At 42.8% G+C, this 18,378-nt stretch overlaps 1 protein-coding gene and 2 long non-coding RNA genes across 5 annotated transcripts in view; 1 reads left to right on the top strand and 2 right to left on the bottom strand.

The window, feature by feature from the left end:
* Nucleotides 1–5,157, bottom strand: part of SAV1 (salvador family WW domain containing protein 1) — a 52,138-nt gene extending 46,981 nt beyond the window's left edge. The window contains exons 1-2 of one of the 3 annotated variants that reach the window (XM_077126793.1): nucleotides 5,086–5,157; nucleotides 2,115–2,558 (exon numbers count right to left, since the gene is read on the bottom strand). In XM_077126793.1, coding sequence (XP_076982908.1) covers nucleotides 2,115–2,553 — 439 coding nt within the window. In that variant the 5' untranslated portion in view covers nucleotides 2,554–2,558; nucleotides 5,086–5,157. Of the gene's footprint in view, nucleotides 1–2,114; nucleotides 2,559–4,813; nucleotides 4,977–5,085 lie in introns of those variants that run through there. The other 2 variants (XM_077126794.1, XM_077126792.1) reach the window with 2 other exon arrangements.
* Nucleotides 5,158–5,264: 107 nt separating this feature from the next.
* Nucleotides 5,265–14,175, top strand: LOC143655552 (uncharacterized). The gene is made up of 4 exons (XR_013162156.1): nucleotides 5,265–5,821; nucleotides 10,106–10,141; nucleotides 11,829–11,913; nucleotides 13,566–14,175. It is a non-coding gene; the product is annotated as an uncharacterized LOC143655552 (long non-coding RNA).
* On the bottom strand, nucleotides 10,199–16,616 carry LOC143655551 (uncharacterized). Its single transcript, XR_013162155.1, has 4 exons — nucleotides 16,505–16,616; nucleotides 14,543–14,667; nucleotides 12,219–12,290; nucleotides 10,199–10,820 (listed from the first exon to the last, which is right to left on the bottom strand). It is a non-coding gene; the product is annotated as an uncharacterized LOC143655551 (long non-coding RNA).
* Nucleotides 16,617–18,378: the final 1,762 nt, after the last annotated feature.

Raw genomic sequence — 18,378 nt, 5'->3', positions numbered from 1 at the left:
CCCAAACTCCATTAGCGGCCAAGTCCAACAATTCAGATCTACCCCACTTCCCTCTTCTTTCCAAATGTTCCCAGCCTAAGTTAGATCCTCATTAAACCCTTGGGAAACCTGAATTTATTTAAAATATTAGCCACTGAACATCTACCAAACAGAAGACTGCCGAGTCATTCAAACTGCTCATTAAAAGAATAAAACATTAAGAAACTCATTCAAGGGGTGCAAGGGTGGTTCAGTGGTAGAATGCTCACCTGTGATGCAAGAGACCCAGATTCGATTCCCAGCCCATGCACCCCCCCAAAAAAACTTCATTCAAGAAAAAAAGCAGAAATACAAAACTGTACGAGTATAACTATAACAACTCAAAAGAAAGTGGTACTGAAAAAGATGAAGGAAATAAAAATACTAACAGGCATCTGGTATGATAGGTAGTTTACTCTTCTGCATTTTGTAGACTCCCTATAAAAAGCACAGACTACTCTAAAATAAAATATAAATGCTTTATTTTAAAAACTATTTTAGTTGGACAATAAATTATTTCTGAACTTTAGAATGCAAAATATTAGAAATAGCCAAAACAGTAAACTATGCAATTGTCTTAATCCTTTAATCTACTTCAAAAAACAAAAAAGGCACTCACATGCAAAGAAAAATTCTCCACTTCAGTGTCCCTAAGAGACCCAACATTGGCTTTCGCAAATAAACTACTCTTACCAACAATTCCACACTATTCCCCAATTTTCAAAACTTTAACGATTTACTCTTTTAATCCAAAATTTTTTATTTTCCCTTAAAAAGAAAAAGATTCGTCCTTTTCTCTCCATTACCACTGATACCTGCAATCCTCTTTTCTCTGCCTTCACTGTGCTATTGCCAATTTTCCATCTAAAATGCCCTTCTTTTACTTCCTGTAATATAAAATCCAAGTACAAAGCCCTGTTCAAACCCTATCTCTTTCTTGAATCATGCTCTAACACCCAGCCCACCCTGATAACCTGCGATTCCCTAGTGCTCTTACAGTCAGTAATACTATACTTATAATTCTGTGAGTAGTTTGTGTATTTTGATGTTGTTTTCCCAAATAGGTACCAGAGGGCAGAGAGAAAGAGAGCCAGGGAAGATGCTAGACACATAAATGATTAATATTCAATGAAAAAAATATTTTCTACAATCAAAGTATTTGTACTTCAAACTATTTTTTAAGTCAGCTTATTTGAAGTTAAGTGGGATGTAAGGTAAATCTGTCTTATGTACAGCTGTTGTTTTTTTTAATCCTACCCAAATTTAGGGCTTACAACTAACTTGGAAAAAATAATGAGATGACCAAGTTTAATTTTTGCCTTGCTTTATCATTTAGTGTAATTTGGTACTTTTAAGCATAAAATATAACTGCATTTATTGTCTCTCTTGTAGTCTTTGTAAAAATATCCCCATGTCAATAGTTAGAGAAAGTAGACTTTTTCTTAATTACATTGCTAATATTTATTGCTTATTCCATAAAGAATAACAAAAAGATATGCTCAGTACCTGATAAACCATATGATCTGACAATAAATTTATCTTTTTACCAATTCAGGAAATAACTACTGAGCTATAAAAATAGTTTTAAGAGAAAGAGTGCAGATTCTATCAACACAAGTATGTCGTTGTGCATGCATGGTTAGTTAGCACTAACCCTCACTTACATCACCATAGTTAGGCTTCACCTAGCATGCCCAATTATTCCTAGCCTCCTCTTCGTTCCCAGGTTCAAGTCCAGTTCCTCTGAATTTTAAACTTTCCAATTCTACCAAACAAAAACCTAAATTCAATCCAACTGAAGACATTAACTTCTCTAGGTTTTCAAGGCTCATAATGTTAGTAGTTAAAATAGCCTTGAGATAGCTACCAAGTTTATATAACATAAGTTAATAAAATAAATGGACACAAGAATTCTTTGACCCAGTATAGAGCAATAACTTTTTGCAAGCTGGTTTAAAAAGTCTGGGGAAATGAAAACGTATTTCACTAGGAATATTTGTTAGCTTCCCAAAAAAATCTCAGAAAAGAGTATCTTTCGAATTAAAGTGTCAGTGCTCTACAAATAAACTAATGTAATATTTCTAATTTTCAGTCACCTGAAGTATGCCTCCCCTGATTCTGTGACATCCTTTGGAAGAGATCATGATTGTATTCGAAGTATCTGTAGTCTTCACGCACACGATCTCCAAAAGGCCGCCTTCTCTGACCATCAAAAAAGTTATCTGAATAATAATATCGGGAACCAGAGTCTCCATTTTCAACAGCAAAATTAACTTCAGTTAAAAATGACTGAGAAGAGCCATATTCCCTAGGGACATCTGCTAGACTCCTGGCAAGAAAAGACGGTGCAGACAATCTGTTGCTTTCTCTTCTTATTACTTCATGAGGTGTTCTCTGAATTGGAGTTCTAAGGAAACTCTGGTTTCTTGAAACTACTCCATCTCCAGAGGCTGCAAAAGCATTAGGGCTTGAATCTGGAAGACAGATGTCAGTTCGTCTTGGAATTGTTGGACCATGCCGGATGAATGAAGGCATGAGATCTATAATAAAACAAAGAATAAAATGACCATTTCAACAAATAATAAATACACTTTTCAAAAGTTGTCAGGTTACACCTACCACCCCTAAAATGCAAAGTTTCAATGAACTTAAGAGAACATCTCTTAAATTTTTTATTTAAAATAGTACCTGGATAGTTTAAGATTAAGGCTAATTAACATTTCCCCACCCAAATGGATTGATACTGTATACGAAGGTACTATATGTAAGCTCAGCCAGAATCAAATACATTCTGTGTACCACCATACATATATAACATGGAAAAATGCCAACAAACTTAAATATAAAATGCATACTTAATGAAATAACTCATGAATAAATGTGTAAAACAGGAAACATCTATGTAGTTACCAGCAAAATTATGTAAGATTATAGTTTGTTTTGGTATTTTTCACTTCATTTTAGAAATTGCTAAAATTCCTTCTTCAAGCAAACATTTCTAAGATAAAACAAAACATAATGCTACTCCAAAAATATGTGAAGTTGGATACCTTTACAAAAAAAAAATTGAACTTATTAATCCAGTCTTCTTACTCTTGGAATTACCTAGAACTAGGAGAGTAATCAAAAGCTAGAAAGCCAAAGTTTTTGATATGAAGATTTTTTTAAAAAGGCTCATTCCAAAGAAGTACACGAATGTTTAATCAGTTTAAATTCACCAAGCCTAAATTTATGGCTCCTCTAAGAACCAAGCAATTGAAGAAGATAATAGAACAATGGCTTTTCCAGATACTTCTTAGTACAGAACTTGAAAACAGTTCAGATATTCCCAGATAGAAAGCAAAAACTGTTAATACACGAAGAAAATGAGATTTGTGGCCATTATGTAAACTTATTAGAGGGCATTCATATTAACGGTTTCAGAGAGAAAGAAGTCAATGCCCAAATAAGTAAGGATAAACACTTCATGAAACTAAAACACAAAATACTATAGTAAAAGCTTTTATTTGCCAAAAAGTGTGGCAAAGATATTTTGGAGCTTCAAGTAATGCTTAGTAAACTATGTGCAGCAAACTGCAAACTATCATTTAAGACCTTGGCCAAAAACCTAAGAGCACGTGCACTGTACAGCAAGCTATAAAAAAGGTTTTACAAATGAGCCTCGGGCAGCTGATGCCCCCAGGGGACTTGCTCTGCTCTATGGGAAAGCCCTTCCAGCACGACAACGAACCCAGAAGGCTGCGGCGTGGCTGCAGGGGAAGCCTGCTGTCTGGCCTGCTGTCTGGCCCACCGTGCGCTGCGGACCGGGCACGAGCCAGCCGCGCCCGAGGGACCCCGCGCTCGCGGGAAGGAAACGCGAGGGCTCGGCGCACTGCGGGAGCAGCACGGCACCAGCTCCTACATCACGCCGTCCTCCACGCCCACTCGGAAGCCAGAGTCACACGGCGACAGACAGATCCTACTCCAGTCTAAACGACTTCTTGGTACTTTCCCTAGAACAGGATGGAAGTCGTTTTAAGCTACTTTGCCTCCCTGGAATCTGAAAAGGGTTGTTAAATGGGTGGTGTAAACCGTCACACACACACAGGATTTGTGGGTGCTCTCACATACATACACACACACACACACACACACACACAGGGTCCGTGTGTGCTCTCTCTCTCTCACACACACACACACGGTCCGTGGATACTCTCTTTCTCACACACACACACACACACACGGTCCGTGGATACTCTCTCACACACACACACACAGGATTCGTGGGTGCTCACACACACACACACACACACACACAGGGTCCGTGTGTGCTCTCTCACACACATACACAGGATTTGTGGGTGCTCTCACACAGACACACGGCCCGTGGGTGCTCTCTCTCACACACTCACACACACACACACACACACACACACACACACACACACACACACACGGCCCGTGGTGCCAGCGGAGGGGCCTGGGAGCGGCTGCTCTGCGCCCCTCTGCACAGGCGGCGGCGCCCGGACAGTAGCCGACCGGGCGCCTCTCCGCGTCTCTCCGCGTCTCCAGACCAGGAAAAGGCGCGTCCCGGACTTCGGCGCCCACAACGCCCGAGCGCTCCGGAAGCGTGGGCAGGACCTTCGCCGCGGCCAGGAGCGCTATTTCAGGGACTCTCCCGAAGGAACAACCAACCAAGTTTCCTGCTCTTTTATCCCTTAGCGATTTTCAAACAACCGGCATTCCATGCACCAAAAAGTTACGAAGGCGGAAGGCACCAAGGCCAGACGCGCGCCCGCGGGGCCGCGACACTCACTCCGCAGCAGGGGCGACGTCTCCTTCTTGACGTACTTGCCCTGCACCTCCGCCGGCTTGGACGCTTCGCTTTTAGTTTTCTTTCGGGACAGCATCCCTCCAGCCGAGGCCCGAGGCCGCGCCACGCGGCCCGCCCAGAGCCCGGCGCCGGGTCCTCTCCGCAGCCCGGGGCGCCCGCGGGGCGGGCCGCATGGCCAGGCGCTACGCGCGCCGCCCGCCGCCCAGCCGCGCCCCAGCCGCCTCCCGGAAGTCCGCCCGCGCCGCCGCGCTGACCGCAAGCACGAGAGGCCGGCAGAGCCGGGCCCGGGCCATGGACCCGCACCAGTGTCCGCCGCCGCCTAGTGACCGCCGCTGGGAACTCTGGGAAACCCGCCGCTGGGGCCTCTGGGAAACCCGCCGCTGGGAACTCTGGGAAACCCGCCGCCCGCCTGGGACCCACCCCAGCTCCCGCCTCCCGGGGCGTCGGCGCTGGCCCTCGGCTGACCGCGCGGCTCCGGGGCGGAGGGGCGGCCGCTGTGGTTTCCGCAGCGAGACTGCAGGGGACTGGGGCCGAAGGGGGCCGGCCAGTGTCCTACCTGACCGCGCGCCGCACGGAGCCCCTCCCCACCGCTGCCCCCAGGACCCCTGCACGCCCGCCGGCCTGGGATCGGGTGACTAGCCCGGGCCCTGGGACACCGTCGGGCGGCGCTGCGCGAGGACCTGGAGCCTCCTGACCGAGACGAGTGGTCCGTTAGACGCTGGCCGGCCGGGACGGGCCGCGGGGCCGCCGAGTGCGCCGGCCGTGCAGGAAGGACGAAGGGCGACGCTTTCGCACCTCGCGTTCACGGCAGTGTTGAGTCTGTACGTGTGTAGTCGCACACTGGTGGGAAACAGTCACGTACTTCCTCGTGGAATTAGCTAGTTCCGTCCTCGGGTTTTGAGGGCTTTGAACGCCAGAGATGAGGGTTTGGGATTTTCCGTTTAAAAGCGTGGACTACACTTCGCTGTTACTGACCGGGAACTGCCAAAGGTACAGGATCGTGAGCAAATAAGATAGGATCTATCCCCAGGTGAACTAAAGAGGCCTGTTTTTTTACACTTTTTTATTGTGAAATACACATACATAAAAGCAATAAAATTCCAAGTACATTTTAACAAGTACTTACGCAACAGATTTTAAGTTTGATGTAGGTTACGGTTCCACAATTTTTCATTTTTACTTCCAGCTGCTCCAAGACACTGGAGACCAACGGAAATATCAGTATGATTCAGCAGTCATCTGTGTTAAATCCTATCTTTGTTATGTTCCTCTCCTTTAAACAACATTTATGCATAAAAGCAAAGTACATCACAACACTTAGTTGTAGAACAGATTTCAGAGTTTGGATTGGGTTACAATTCCACAACTTTAGGTTTTTACTTTTAGGTCCTCTAAGGTACTGGAAGCTCAAATAAATATCAGTGTCATGATTGAGCAGTCACGCTCATTTGTTAAACCCGACCTTCTCTGTGCAACTCCACCATCACCTTTGGTCCTTCTCCACTCTAGGGGTGTCTGGGCTATGCCCATTCTAACTTTTCATGTTGGACGGGGCTGTTGATGACATGGGAGGGGCGATAGAACTAGCTGATATTCTGCAGAGGCTGGGCTTACCTGGACCAGGCACCCATCTGGAGGCTGTAGGTTTTGGAAAGTCACCCTAGTGTATGGAAGCTTTGTAGGATCTTATATAAAGCCCTAGGTGTTCTTTACGGTTGGCAGGAATGGTTTTGTTTGGGGTTTGGCAAGTTATGATAGGTAGCAATGTCTAACTTCAGTTTAAGTAAGAGTGACTTTCCATGTACCGCTTGACTCTATTTGAACTCTCTCAGCCACTGATACCTTATTTGCTACACTTCTTTTCACCCTTTATGTCAGGATGGCATTGTTGATCCCACGGTGCCAGGGCCAGGCTCATCCCTGGGTAAATTAGACTTTTAATAATAGAGAATGCTTTCCTTGAGATCTGAAACTTATTTCACAAGAGATACAAAATTTATGCCACAATTAACAAAAGGTATGGAATTTTCTACTGCACCAGATTAAGACGATGATCAAATTGTGTTTTGCCATGAAAAAACATTTTATCTAGTGTCTACTTCCATCTTTGCATGATGCTTTTATGCCCTCTTAGTACAGATCTCCTGCTATTCATTGAGTAACCCACAAATATTTAGTGAGCACCCACTTCTAGGTGCTATTCTAGATCCTTGGGGTGTATCAATGGATGAAACAGACAAAAATCCCTACTGTGCTGGGGAAGATACGATAAAGATAATATGCAAAACAGAATGTTAGTGATAAGAGCTGAGGTGGAAAGCCAGGAAGAGGGTTTGCAATTTTAGGCACTGACGGAGTGACTGGAAAAGGCATCGTGAGACAGGAACATGGGGAACCAGCCATGCAGCTGTCTGGAGGGAGAATATTCCAGGTAGAAAACACAGCCAAGGCATCGCTGCAGGTGGCCAAATTCCTGGCAGATTGAAGGACAGTAAGGAGGTCGGTGCAGCAGGCACAGAGGGATGTAGGGGAGAGTACAAGGGATTGAAATTAGAGCCTTGACGGCCCTTGACTTTGAGCAGATATGTGGCTTCATCCGACCTGATGTTCTGAATAGGATCACTTTGGGTGCTGTTAAGAATAGACTTAGGAAAAGGGCAAAGAGGAGACACCGGTCCGAAGCTATTGCTGGCTTGGACCAGAGTAATAGCAGTGGAAATAAGTGGTCAGATTTTGAACATCTTTTCAAGGCAGAGCCAACGAGGTTGCTGGCATTGAATTGGAACACGAGGAAAAGAGAGAAATCAAGGATCACTCCCATGGGAATGTAAATTTTAACGCTAGAACAGAACAGACCTCAAAAGAAGCAGTTTAGGGTGGGCCAAGGTGGCTCAGCAGGGAAGAATCCTCGCCTGCCATGCCAGAGGACCTGGGTTTGATTCCCGGTCCCTGCCCATGTTAAAAAAAAAAGAAGCAGTTTGTACTTTTAGAGGAACATTAGAAAAGCAGTCACTTCTTCCTGTTCAGAAGTAAGGACTGGTACTAAAGTGTTGGTAGGGTGGGTGGAGAAGAGTGATGAAACATAAATGAAAAAACAATGGGGTTTTCTTACAGATTGGGTATGGAGGAGAAAGTGGTGCCAAAAGTGCTAGTCTTCGGCACAGGGCCTACTTACCTTGGAAGGATGAGAGAAAAAAAGGATATTAGGGTCTTGTTAATAACGTCAATTTTTCCCACCTGGGTTTTCCCAGAGCCTGAAGTAGAGGATACTTTCCACATTCATGGGGGAAAGAAATCGCTGAATTTTATAACTGGAAAGGAATTTTGAGATTAGCTAGGCTAACCTCATTTTATAGATGTAGAAACAAAACTAGAAAAATGGTTTGCCTCAGATCACATTCCTGGTTTACAGCAGATTAGTATCAGAAATATTTTCTTTTCCCATTCTGAGCCTTTCTCTGCTGCAGCATATTAAAAATCCCAGTAATATAATCCAGACTGTTTCTAATACGGTTGTTTCTGAAGGCCATCCATATTCCCTACAAAGTATTCCCTTTTTCAGTGCAATTTCAATTCTTTGAATTACAAAGAAAAAAAATCTGTTAGGTACTCTCTTTAAGACTTATAATTTGACTTTTTATCAAAGAGGGTGCATGCCAGAATCAACAGTCTGCAGGCAGCATCAGCAGTAGCAATGCATAGCAAATATCTGAACTTTGAATCCAGAGGCTTTGAATTCACATGTTTTCCAGAAATTCCTGGAATTCTGAAATTTTTCATTAAGGAATCCAGATTTTGCAGCTTTAATTCTCCAAACACAATGCTAATACTGTATTACATAATAGAAATATTTTTCCCCTTTCATTTGCATTCTCAGTGGAGAAAATAGACAATTAGTGAGTTAACAACTATTTTTGATTAGTATAACATTAAACAAACCTGGGCTAACCTTATAGCTCTCTGGGTCTTAGTTTTCTCATCTGAAAATGAAGAAATTGGACTACTGCATTTCCAAAGTGTTTTTCATTCCTAAAGTTCTGTGCTAAAATGGGCAGAAGGAAATATGCAAAAATATATATATTTTTTAATAATGGTGCCTCATATCTGCACTTACCATATTCTAGGGCGCTAAGCACGTAACAGAAACCTAATGAAGTCGAAGTATCAGTTAGCTGTTGCCACCATAATGCTGTATAACAAATCATCCCTGTGGCTTAAACTCAGTGGCTTTTAAAATTATCATATGTATTGTCACATCTTGGCTGGGCTGGCTGTGTTGTGCCAGACTAAGTTTATCTGGGCAGTTCTCTTTCTCACTGAAAGTCTGGGCTCAGCTGAGACAGCTCGGTTGTCTGTGTCTTTCTGCTGTGGTCGAAGCTGCAGGAACAGCAGAGGAAGTTATCGAGAGGAATCTCTTCTCCATGGGGACGGCAATGGGCATTCCTTCTTTAAGAAAAATCATTATTTTTACATTTTCATTTAAAAGCTATTAAGTTATTCTGGAGGTTATTCTTATGCATTATATAGATACCTCTTTTTAGGTTATGGTGTATTGGAGTGGCCAGAGAGAAGTACTTGGAATTGTCAAGCTGCATTCCAGTAGCCTTGATTCTTGAAGACGATTGTGTAAAGAGATAACTTTTACAATGTGACTGTGTGATTGTGAAAACCTTGTGTTAGATGCTCCTTTTATCTAGGGTATGGATAGATGAGTATAAAAATATGGATAAAAAAATAAATAATGGGGACAAAGGGTAAAATAAATTGGATAGATGGAAATACTAGTGGACAATGAGAGGGAGGGGTAAGGTGTATAGTATATATGAGTTTTTTCTTTTTCCTTTTTATTTATTTTTCCGAGTGATGCAAATGTTCTAAAAAATGATCATGGTGAAGACTATACAACTATGTGGCAATATTATGAGCCATTGATTGTACACCATGGATGGAATGTATGTGTGTGAAGATTTCTCAATAAAAATATTTTTTAAAAAGTTATTAAGATTTTTTCATATTAACTGTAAAAATATTTGTATATTCATATTTTCCTGAAATCAGGAAAATATTTAATAACCTAGGTCATTACTATAGCAATGCAGATATTTGTGAGAACTTTCTACTTGATATTTTGAGAACATTCACAAGTTCTGACAGCTGATCAAATGGTATCTAAATTCATGTTTAATATTTAGAATTTAAGTACTTTGCTATCTGAATATGTAGATTTTTTCCTTGTTGCATTAATTTTTTTTTTTTTTTTTTTTGCATTGGTAGGTACCATGAATTGAACCTGGGTCTCCGGCATGGCAGGTGAGAACTCTGCCTGCTGAGCCACTGTGACCCACCCTCCTTGTTGCCTTAATTTTAAATTGGTTTATGAAACTTACTGTGCAAACACAGGCTTCACAATGATTACATGGATATTTTATTTAAATATGCCTATGGTTAAGCTAACTATGATATCCATTGTTGGTGGTACTAAGTGTATTGCTTGTTTTCTTAAATAAAAAATACATAAATAAACAAACACATAAATAAATAATATCTTCAGAGAAGAAAAAATCTATTAAAGAAAATATTTAAATGTTTATATTATGTAAAAAAATCATCATTAGCATAAAAATAAAAGGTCATGCCAGATTATTATTTTTCAAAAAGAGCCAAAGTCCTTACAATGTTTTTTACTTTCTCTTGCTAAAAGCATGTAAAATTTTAAAGGGCAAACTATCCGATAAAGGAAGGATTTTCTAAGGAAGACCCAAACAGAATGAGCCCCGCATTTGGAGCCTGGTTAAAAAAAAAAAAAAAGGAGAGGAACTTCCTCTCCAAACCATTCTTCTTGGTCATATAACAATATCATCTTCATCTGTCTCAGAAAGAGGTAGCAATTGTGCTAAAATCTATAGCTTTTCAAAACTCCAAGGTCTTATGCTTAAAATCTGGCAGGGTAAATTCCTGAGTGCCTGTTAGGCAGAAGCTTCCGTTGTACCTGGTGAAAGATAAGGATGTGTGATGTCGACACAGCTTTGAAAATATAAATGCTTAATATTAGCAACTAAATCGGGTTCCCAAATTCCTCTAGTGTCTGATGACTCATACTCTAAATAATATGGAGAAGTAGTATCATAAGTCTGATCAAAAGGAGCCAGGCACTGCAAGGGTGGCCCAGTGGCGGAGACCAGGGTTCCATTCCTGGACCATGCAAAGCCAAAAAAAAAAAGCACATACTTCTTTTCCCCATGCCCCCAGTCAAAAAATATAATTATCTCCTCCTTTAGTTGACACATTTTCAGGATGGATGGAGGCATTCCTCACAGCCTCGGGAGAAGCAGCCAATCCTCTGGCTTCCTCTCTGACATCGTCCCCGCATTGGAGTCCCGCATTTAGTTGGTCTGATAATGGCCCCGCATTCATTCCACCACTCACAGAAGAAGGCTCCTTAGCCCTAGGAATCCCCATTGCGCGCCGTCATCAGGAAGAGGGAAAAGCTGATCACCTGCCACAAGCCCAAGTGATGAACTAGCAGCAGTGCTGCGCACCCCTCGGCCTCCCTCGGCCTCCTACACAGACGTCTCTCCTCTCAGCCACCTGCCTCCCCCGGGGTCCCCCATGGGAGCCTTTGCCCTGGCCTCTCAGCTAAGAGCCCTCTCCTCCAGCACGCGGACACTCTCCTCCCAAGCCTGAAACCACTATCACATCCACACTCAGCCCTGGAGACCTCGTCCTACTTAAACCCATGCAGCCTGCAAAGCCCCTCCAACCCCCGTGGGAAGGGCCTCACACATAGCCTAGCAACACCTTCAGTGTTGAACTAGCCGACGAGCCCGCTTCCTGGCACCACCTGAGCAGAATAAAGCTCCGTCACCCTCCTAAGTCAGTCTGTCGATCTCCCCCTACAGGACCCTCAAAATAACCAAACTGCCCAGCAATGCACCTTCATCCCAGATCCGACTCCAGCTCCTCAGTGAAATAATCTCTGTACTTCCTCACCTTCCAGAACCCTTAAAGCAACCGCTCCTAACCTCCCTCCTGGACGAATTCCTCCAAGGCACCTTCCAGGACCTGCAGCGGCAGCAAATCAGGTCCTTATTTTACCCCTCTGCCTCTACCTAAACCGTAGCACCAACTTCCTTGTTATTTCTGCAACTCTTCTTCTTCCTTTCTTGTTCTTCCTCACATTAAATGCCCAAAAAACTCCTTACCATCCTCTTACAGGAACCATCCAGACAAGAGCAACCGCTGTCAATCCAGCCAATTGCTGGATGTGCCCCCCAGCCCACCCACACTGACACCCCACCCTGCTTGCCTTTCCTTTAAGCCCTGGAACTCTCTCATGTGTCCGTCCACAATACACCAGCTTTGGTGGCCGATGGGTTGCAAAACTCACCTTAAATGTACCAGAAAGCGAAGATAGAGGTATTCTTCGTCAAACCATGAACAAAATGGAAAAACTCTCAACCTATAGAAAATTCAGACTCTATTAGCATGATTACAGTCTTAACGGTCAAGCCCTTCCTATGCTTTGAACACTACCCTTCACAGCCCCGTGCAGCTGAATTAGGGCATATGCCATCTACATCCTGCAATCGTACTATAGTCTTTGATAAACCACCTTACAATGGCATTCACATCAACAGATACCAAGACTCGACCCTTGTTGGGATGATGCAGGTATTAACAAAACCCTCCCTATGTACATAATTAGTAAAAAATGTAGTGAAGACACTCTATGTTTTAACACCTTTTATAAACAAACCGAACTGTTTGGTCTGGGAACCCAGTTGGGACAAGTATATGATTTAATCAAATCAACCCCCAAAAAAGACCCCAAAATGTCTTCACTTTCCTTTTTTGCAGCCTCCTCAGTCAAACAAAGCTAACCTTTGATATCGCCAACCCTCACTACTCTCCTCTATGCCTAATCCAAATGTATGATGGAACCCAAGCATTCAACTTTTCTACCCACCTGAATTTATATTTTATCCCCTCTGGACTTTGAACAGCCCTGACACTCACAGGTACTGGTTTTTATTTCCCGTGTGGGAACACTGCATGCTTAGGACATCCTCGGGTATGGACTGGGACCTGTACCATATAGTATTCATCATCCCTAATGCCATTATCTTAAAACTCCAAGAAATGGCCTCTTACAGACAAGTGCCTAATCTGGGGTCCTTTCTCAAAACCTCACTCCAACCTCAAAAACAGGAAAAAGGCATTTCTTGGAAGATCTGGAATTTGGATTTCATGCTCATGACAATCCTATTCTAGGAAAACCTGGCTAGGACATATCATCTTTCATTGCCTATTTTGGTTTGCAGGAATCCCATTATTGGAATGGTCAACTTTAAATATCTCCCTCACATTACAATCCTGGAATGCAACCATATGGACTTTTGATAACCAACAACAGGAAATAAATAGCCTCACTTCAGTTGTACAAAACAGGAGAACATTAGATATTCTCACCATTGTTGCAGAAGGCACCTGTGCAATCATAAATGAAACCAGTTGTTTCTATGTTAATAAAACTGGGAAGGTAGAAGAAAATCTTAAAATTTTAAAAGAAAACATAGAAATCATTAAAAAAAGCTAGGGATGCTGATATAACCAATCATGGCTATCTTCCTTTCTCTCTTGTTTCACTTCACTGCTAAAATCATTTCTTGTATCTGTTATAACACCATTCTTAATATTGTTTTTAGTTTTTCTCTTTGGCCCTTGTCTCTTATAGCTCTTCTCCAACTTCAGACACTGAGTCATCTGGTCAACAACTCAAGACCACCAGAATGATATCTCCCAATACGAGAAGGAGCAGAAACAACAACTTCTCCTGTCCTGTGGTGCCTCTGGCCACCCCCCAAATTTTTCCCCTTAGGATGACTATGCCCCATTTCAGCCAGAAGCAGTTACAGAAAAGGGACCAGCACCCCCATACCCCCCATTACCAAAAAGACTGGAATGTTAGGCCTGGAGGACAGGACCCCTTCCCCCATGATGTGACCTACCCCTGGCAAATATTTCAGAAAGCCTCTCCCACCCCAATCCACACCAACCCGCATCTCCTTCACCCTCCAGCAGTTGCCCTCTTGCAATAACCTCCCATTACTCAACCTCCATGTTCTGGCATATGCATTCTTGTAGTAACTTCTCTTACTCAATACCCACCCTCCGGCAGATGCATTCTTGCAGTCAACTCCCCTTAATTAATATCCCCCCCTGGGACAGTTACAATGCTGCATAACTAAGGCAGCATTAAATTTTAAACTTCACCAGTGGAAGACTTCCAGCTCCCAAAAACCCAACAATGAAAACCTGCGTAACCTCTACTCACAAGCCATAAAAACCCTATCCCCTGCCATAGCCATTTTTCCCTCTTTTGAAATGCTGCCCAGGTGGCTGTGTTTCTTCCTGAAATAAAACTTCGCCTGAAAGAAAATAAAAATGAGTCATACTGGAATATATGGTGCCCCTAAATTTAACTCTTATTCCTATACACTTTTATTGCCAGATTTAGAGGTCCTGTGAAACCATGACAGCTAGCCAAAATGAGTCTTTTATTCTTGGCAATGCCAGCCTTTGATTTCAGTTCTTCAGTCTTCTAGGCCTCTCTGTACTTAGGCCTACCTGGCTCCAGAAGCATATCTTCATTCCAAAATTTTGAGCCTTATGTTCCCATCAGAAAACACTATCCTAAATAATCTGACTCACCTGATCCCGTATCAAACAGGCTGAGAAGGTGAGTTTATCGAAGATGAATCATCAAGGAACTGGAGGAAAAACTTTCCATTCCAAGACTAGTTTGAAGTGGAAGGGTGGTTTGGGCTTTTATCACCCTAAACAGACAAAGAAATAGCAAAGGCTCAGAAGAAAGAAAAAAAAAAAAGTTTTAACTAAAACTAAAAAACTAGTATTCGTTAAAACTGAGTAACAGTTCCTTGCATTTTTTGTTTGCCAGCATATCCTGTTACCTGGCAAACCCTTCATTCTTTGTTGCCCCTTCAGGCCTTTGATCTTGGTCTTTAAGAGGGAGGAGATGTTGACATTAGTTGATACGATGTTTGAGTCCTGCCAGCAAGCAAGGGAGCCTTTCTGGGGACAAAGAGGAAGCTTTCTTTTTATTCCGATTAGACCGACAGCAAACTACTTCATTGAGGGCTTTATATGCTCAAGATAATTCAAGGCTGCTTGAGTGAAGTGACTATACCAAACAGTGCTTTAGCTACTGAAGACTATACTAAGTGTTTTCCAGCTATAGGATTATACTGAGCATTTTTAGTTATCCAGTTTAGTTTACTTGAAGGTCCACTCTTTCTGTTGTGCAGTTCTGTGGGTTTTTCTGGTAACTCACGTACAACCTAAAATTTACCATTTTATCCACTTTCTAAACTAGGAGCCAGCGGTGTTGTCGCTCACAAAGCTGTGCCTTCAGAGCCACCGTCCACCACAACACTTCAGCGTCACCAAAATAGAAACTAGTTACCAATTAGGCATTCACTTCCCATAGCACGACCCTACCCCAGCCCCTAAACCTTTTCCTCGTCCCCCACTTCATAGATTCGCATATTCTGTTTATTTCATAAAAGTCAGATCATACGATATTTGTCCTTTTGTGTCTGGCTCATTTCATCAACATGGTACCTCCAGGTGCATCCGTGTTGTTGCATGCCTCAGAACATTCCTTTTTACGGCTGAATAACACCCCACTGTATTTATATGCCGCGTTTTGTTTACCCAGTCAGCCATTGATGGACATTTGGTGTGCTGGTTTGAAACTGTTGAGTACCTGAGAAAAGCCATGTTCTTTAATCCTCATTCAATATTGTTGGGTAGGATCTTTTAAAAAAGTTTTTAAATTATTTTATTATGAAATATATATACAAAAAAGTAATAAATTTCCAAATACATTTTAACAAGTAGTTATAGAACAGATTTTAAGGTTTGTTATTAGTTACAGTTCCACGATTTTTCATTTTTTCTTCTAGCTGTTCCAAGACACTGGAGACCAACGGAAATATCAATATAATGATTCAGCAGTCATACTCATTTGTTAAATCCTGTCTTCTCTGTTATACTCCTCTTTCTCTTTAAATAACATATATACACAAAAGCAATAAATTTCAAAGTGCACTGCAGCAATTAGTTGTAGAACAGATTTCTGAGTTCACAATATTAGATTTTTACTTCTAGCTGCTGTAAGAAACTGGAGGCTAAAAGAAACAGCAGTGTAATGTTTCAGCCACATCCTCACTGTTAAACCCAGTTCTCTGTAGAGCTCCCCCACCACCTTTGATCTTCCTCCACTCTTTAGGGCATTTGGGCTATTCCCACTCTTTAGGGGTATTTTCCACTCTTTAGAGGATTTGGGCTATTTGCGGGTGGTGGACGGGCGCTGCTGTGTCCTGGCAGGGAGGGCTGGTTGGGGCTGGGGGCTCACGTGCACGGGTGGGCCCGGGCGGGAGGCGGGCGTGGGGTGACGGGGTCAGGTGCAGGGGGTGCGGGGGGAGTCGCGGGTGGCCGCGTGAGGGCAGCGGATCAAGGACGCGGCGACTTCCTCCTTGTGGCCCTGGCTATGTGCCCCTGTGCGCCCGGGGCCGCCTGAGCCTCTGCACCCGCAGCATCTCTTCTGCTTTTGCAACCAGGGCCTCCCGCGTGGCATGGAAGAGCCCCCACCTCACTGTCACCCTGGAGCCGCTGTCCTGGTCTCTCTTCTGTTCCTCTTCTGTCCCTTCTCCTTGGCTCGGGGTTGAGGTCAACCTGTCCTATTCCTGGTAGGATCTTTTCAGTTACATTGTTGCCATGGAGATGTGCCCCCCCCCCATTCAAGGTGGGTCCCTTAGTGGAGTCCTTTAGGAGGGAACCATTTTGGCAAAAGCTTCAGAGCTGACACAGACAAAGACATTTGGAGATGTGGAAAGAAAACATCCCCAGGGAGTTGTTTGAAACCAGGAGCCAAAGTACCACCAAACATAAGCCACATATCTTCCCAGATAGGCCGTTCTTGAGTCAAGGTGTCTTTCTATGGATGCCTTAGTTTGGACATTTTTATGGTCGTAGAACTGTAAAGTTATAACTTAGTAAATTCTCTTTCTAAAAGCCAATCTATTCTTGGTATATTTCATTTCCGGCAGCATTAACAAACTAGAGCACTTTGGTTGCTTCCACCTTTTGGCAATTGTGAATAATGCTGCTATGAAAAATACCTGTATTGAGTCCCGGCTTTCATTTTTTCTTGGGGTGGGATGGCCAGGTCATATGGAATTCTATACTTAGATATAGGATATTATTGAGAACTCATTAAAAATTCACACAGGGCTCCCCTTATGTGGGTCTACTGATGTATATCTAATGTGGAAACACCTGGATCCCTTCTATGCCACGGCAGAGCCAATGGATATGCAGAAGAACTACCTCTACCTCTATCCATCTAAATTAGCCACAACACTGTTTCTCTTTGCTGTGGCCACCAGAGGCTGACGCAGAGGCCCCAGACAGAGATGACCTCCAAAAGTCCCAAACGGAAGTTGAGACAAAATATGACTCTCTATTCAACAGAGGACTGGCTATTTCACTAGCCTTTTATCGCTACCATCTCTTATCTGAAGTTTTTCCTCTCCCTGCCAAAAACACGTCTACCTCCACTTCCTGTCGCCTAGAAACTTCCTCTGCATCAGCTCTTCCTTATCTGTAGACTGCTTTGTCCAAGGCTCTATGGCCATTTTCTCTGGGGCAACAAAACTTAGCCTTAGTTAGGGTGTTAGGCAAACATGATTTAGGGGAAGAAAGGGAGGGAAAAAATACACTTGTTTGAAATATGTGCAAGAAAGCAGTTTAAGTAGAAATCTTACAGTAGAGCCAGAATACAAAAGACTAAAAAAAACTGTAAATGTCCCATTCCATCTGGAGACTGGTCATATACATATACCTTCTCTCCTTCCTGGGACCCCATTTAATTGAAAATAAAATAATAAAAGAGGAATAGCTTGCAATTACTATAAGAGTATGAAATGTGCCATAAGCAGACAAGACAGTAACGAATTTCGAGAAGATACTGAAGGACGGAGTTCAGGCAAGAGGAGAATGATGGAGAGCAGAGATGATGCAGGACAGAGGATGCTGCACCCTAAAATACTTTTGAAAATCATCCAGCCAAGGACCTAGGAGAGGTTTGGACTTAGAATTACCCTGTTTAATTAATGAAGGGAGGAAGGAAAGGTGGAACTTTGAAAATAGGCATTAAGTGAAAGGCAAACCTCCACCCGTTCAGGCAGCTAGGCATCTATCTCCCAGAAAAGGGATTTTAGGATTCTTTCCTGGAGAAATTAAATGACCTTGGAGCAAGTATTTTGGCTTCGTGGCATTTGGAGGTTCTGTAACAAAACAACCAATTTGTCTTGTAGGGAAGTCTACCAGACAATGAACTCTGGCCCCTTGCATAGCACTCCCTCATGGTTTTTTGTTGTTGTTTTTCCACATTTAAAAAAATGTGTCATTCTTAAATATGAATATACAACCAAGAATCACTAGAAATTTTAGGAAAATTTGCA

This window comes from Tamandua tetradactyla, chromosome 14, assembly GCF_023851605.1.
Source record: "Tamandua tetradactyla isolate mTamTet1 chromosome 14, mTamTet1.pri, whole genome shotgun sequence".
Lineage (NCBI taxonomy): Eukaryota > Metazoa > Chordata > Mammalia > Pilosa > Myrmecophagidae > Tamandua > Tamandua tetradactyla.
The sequence above is the reverse complement of the archived record's forward strand: the minus strand, read 5'-3'. Positions and strand labels throughout refer to the sequence as shown.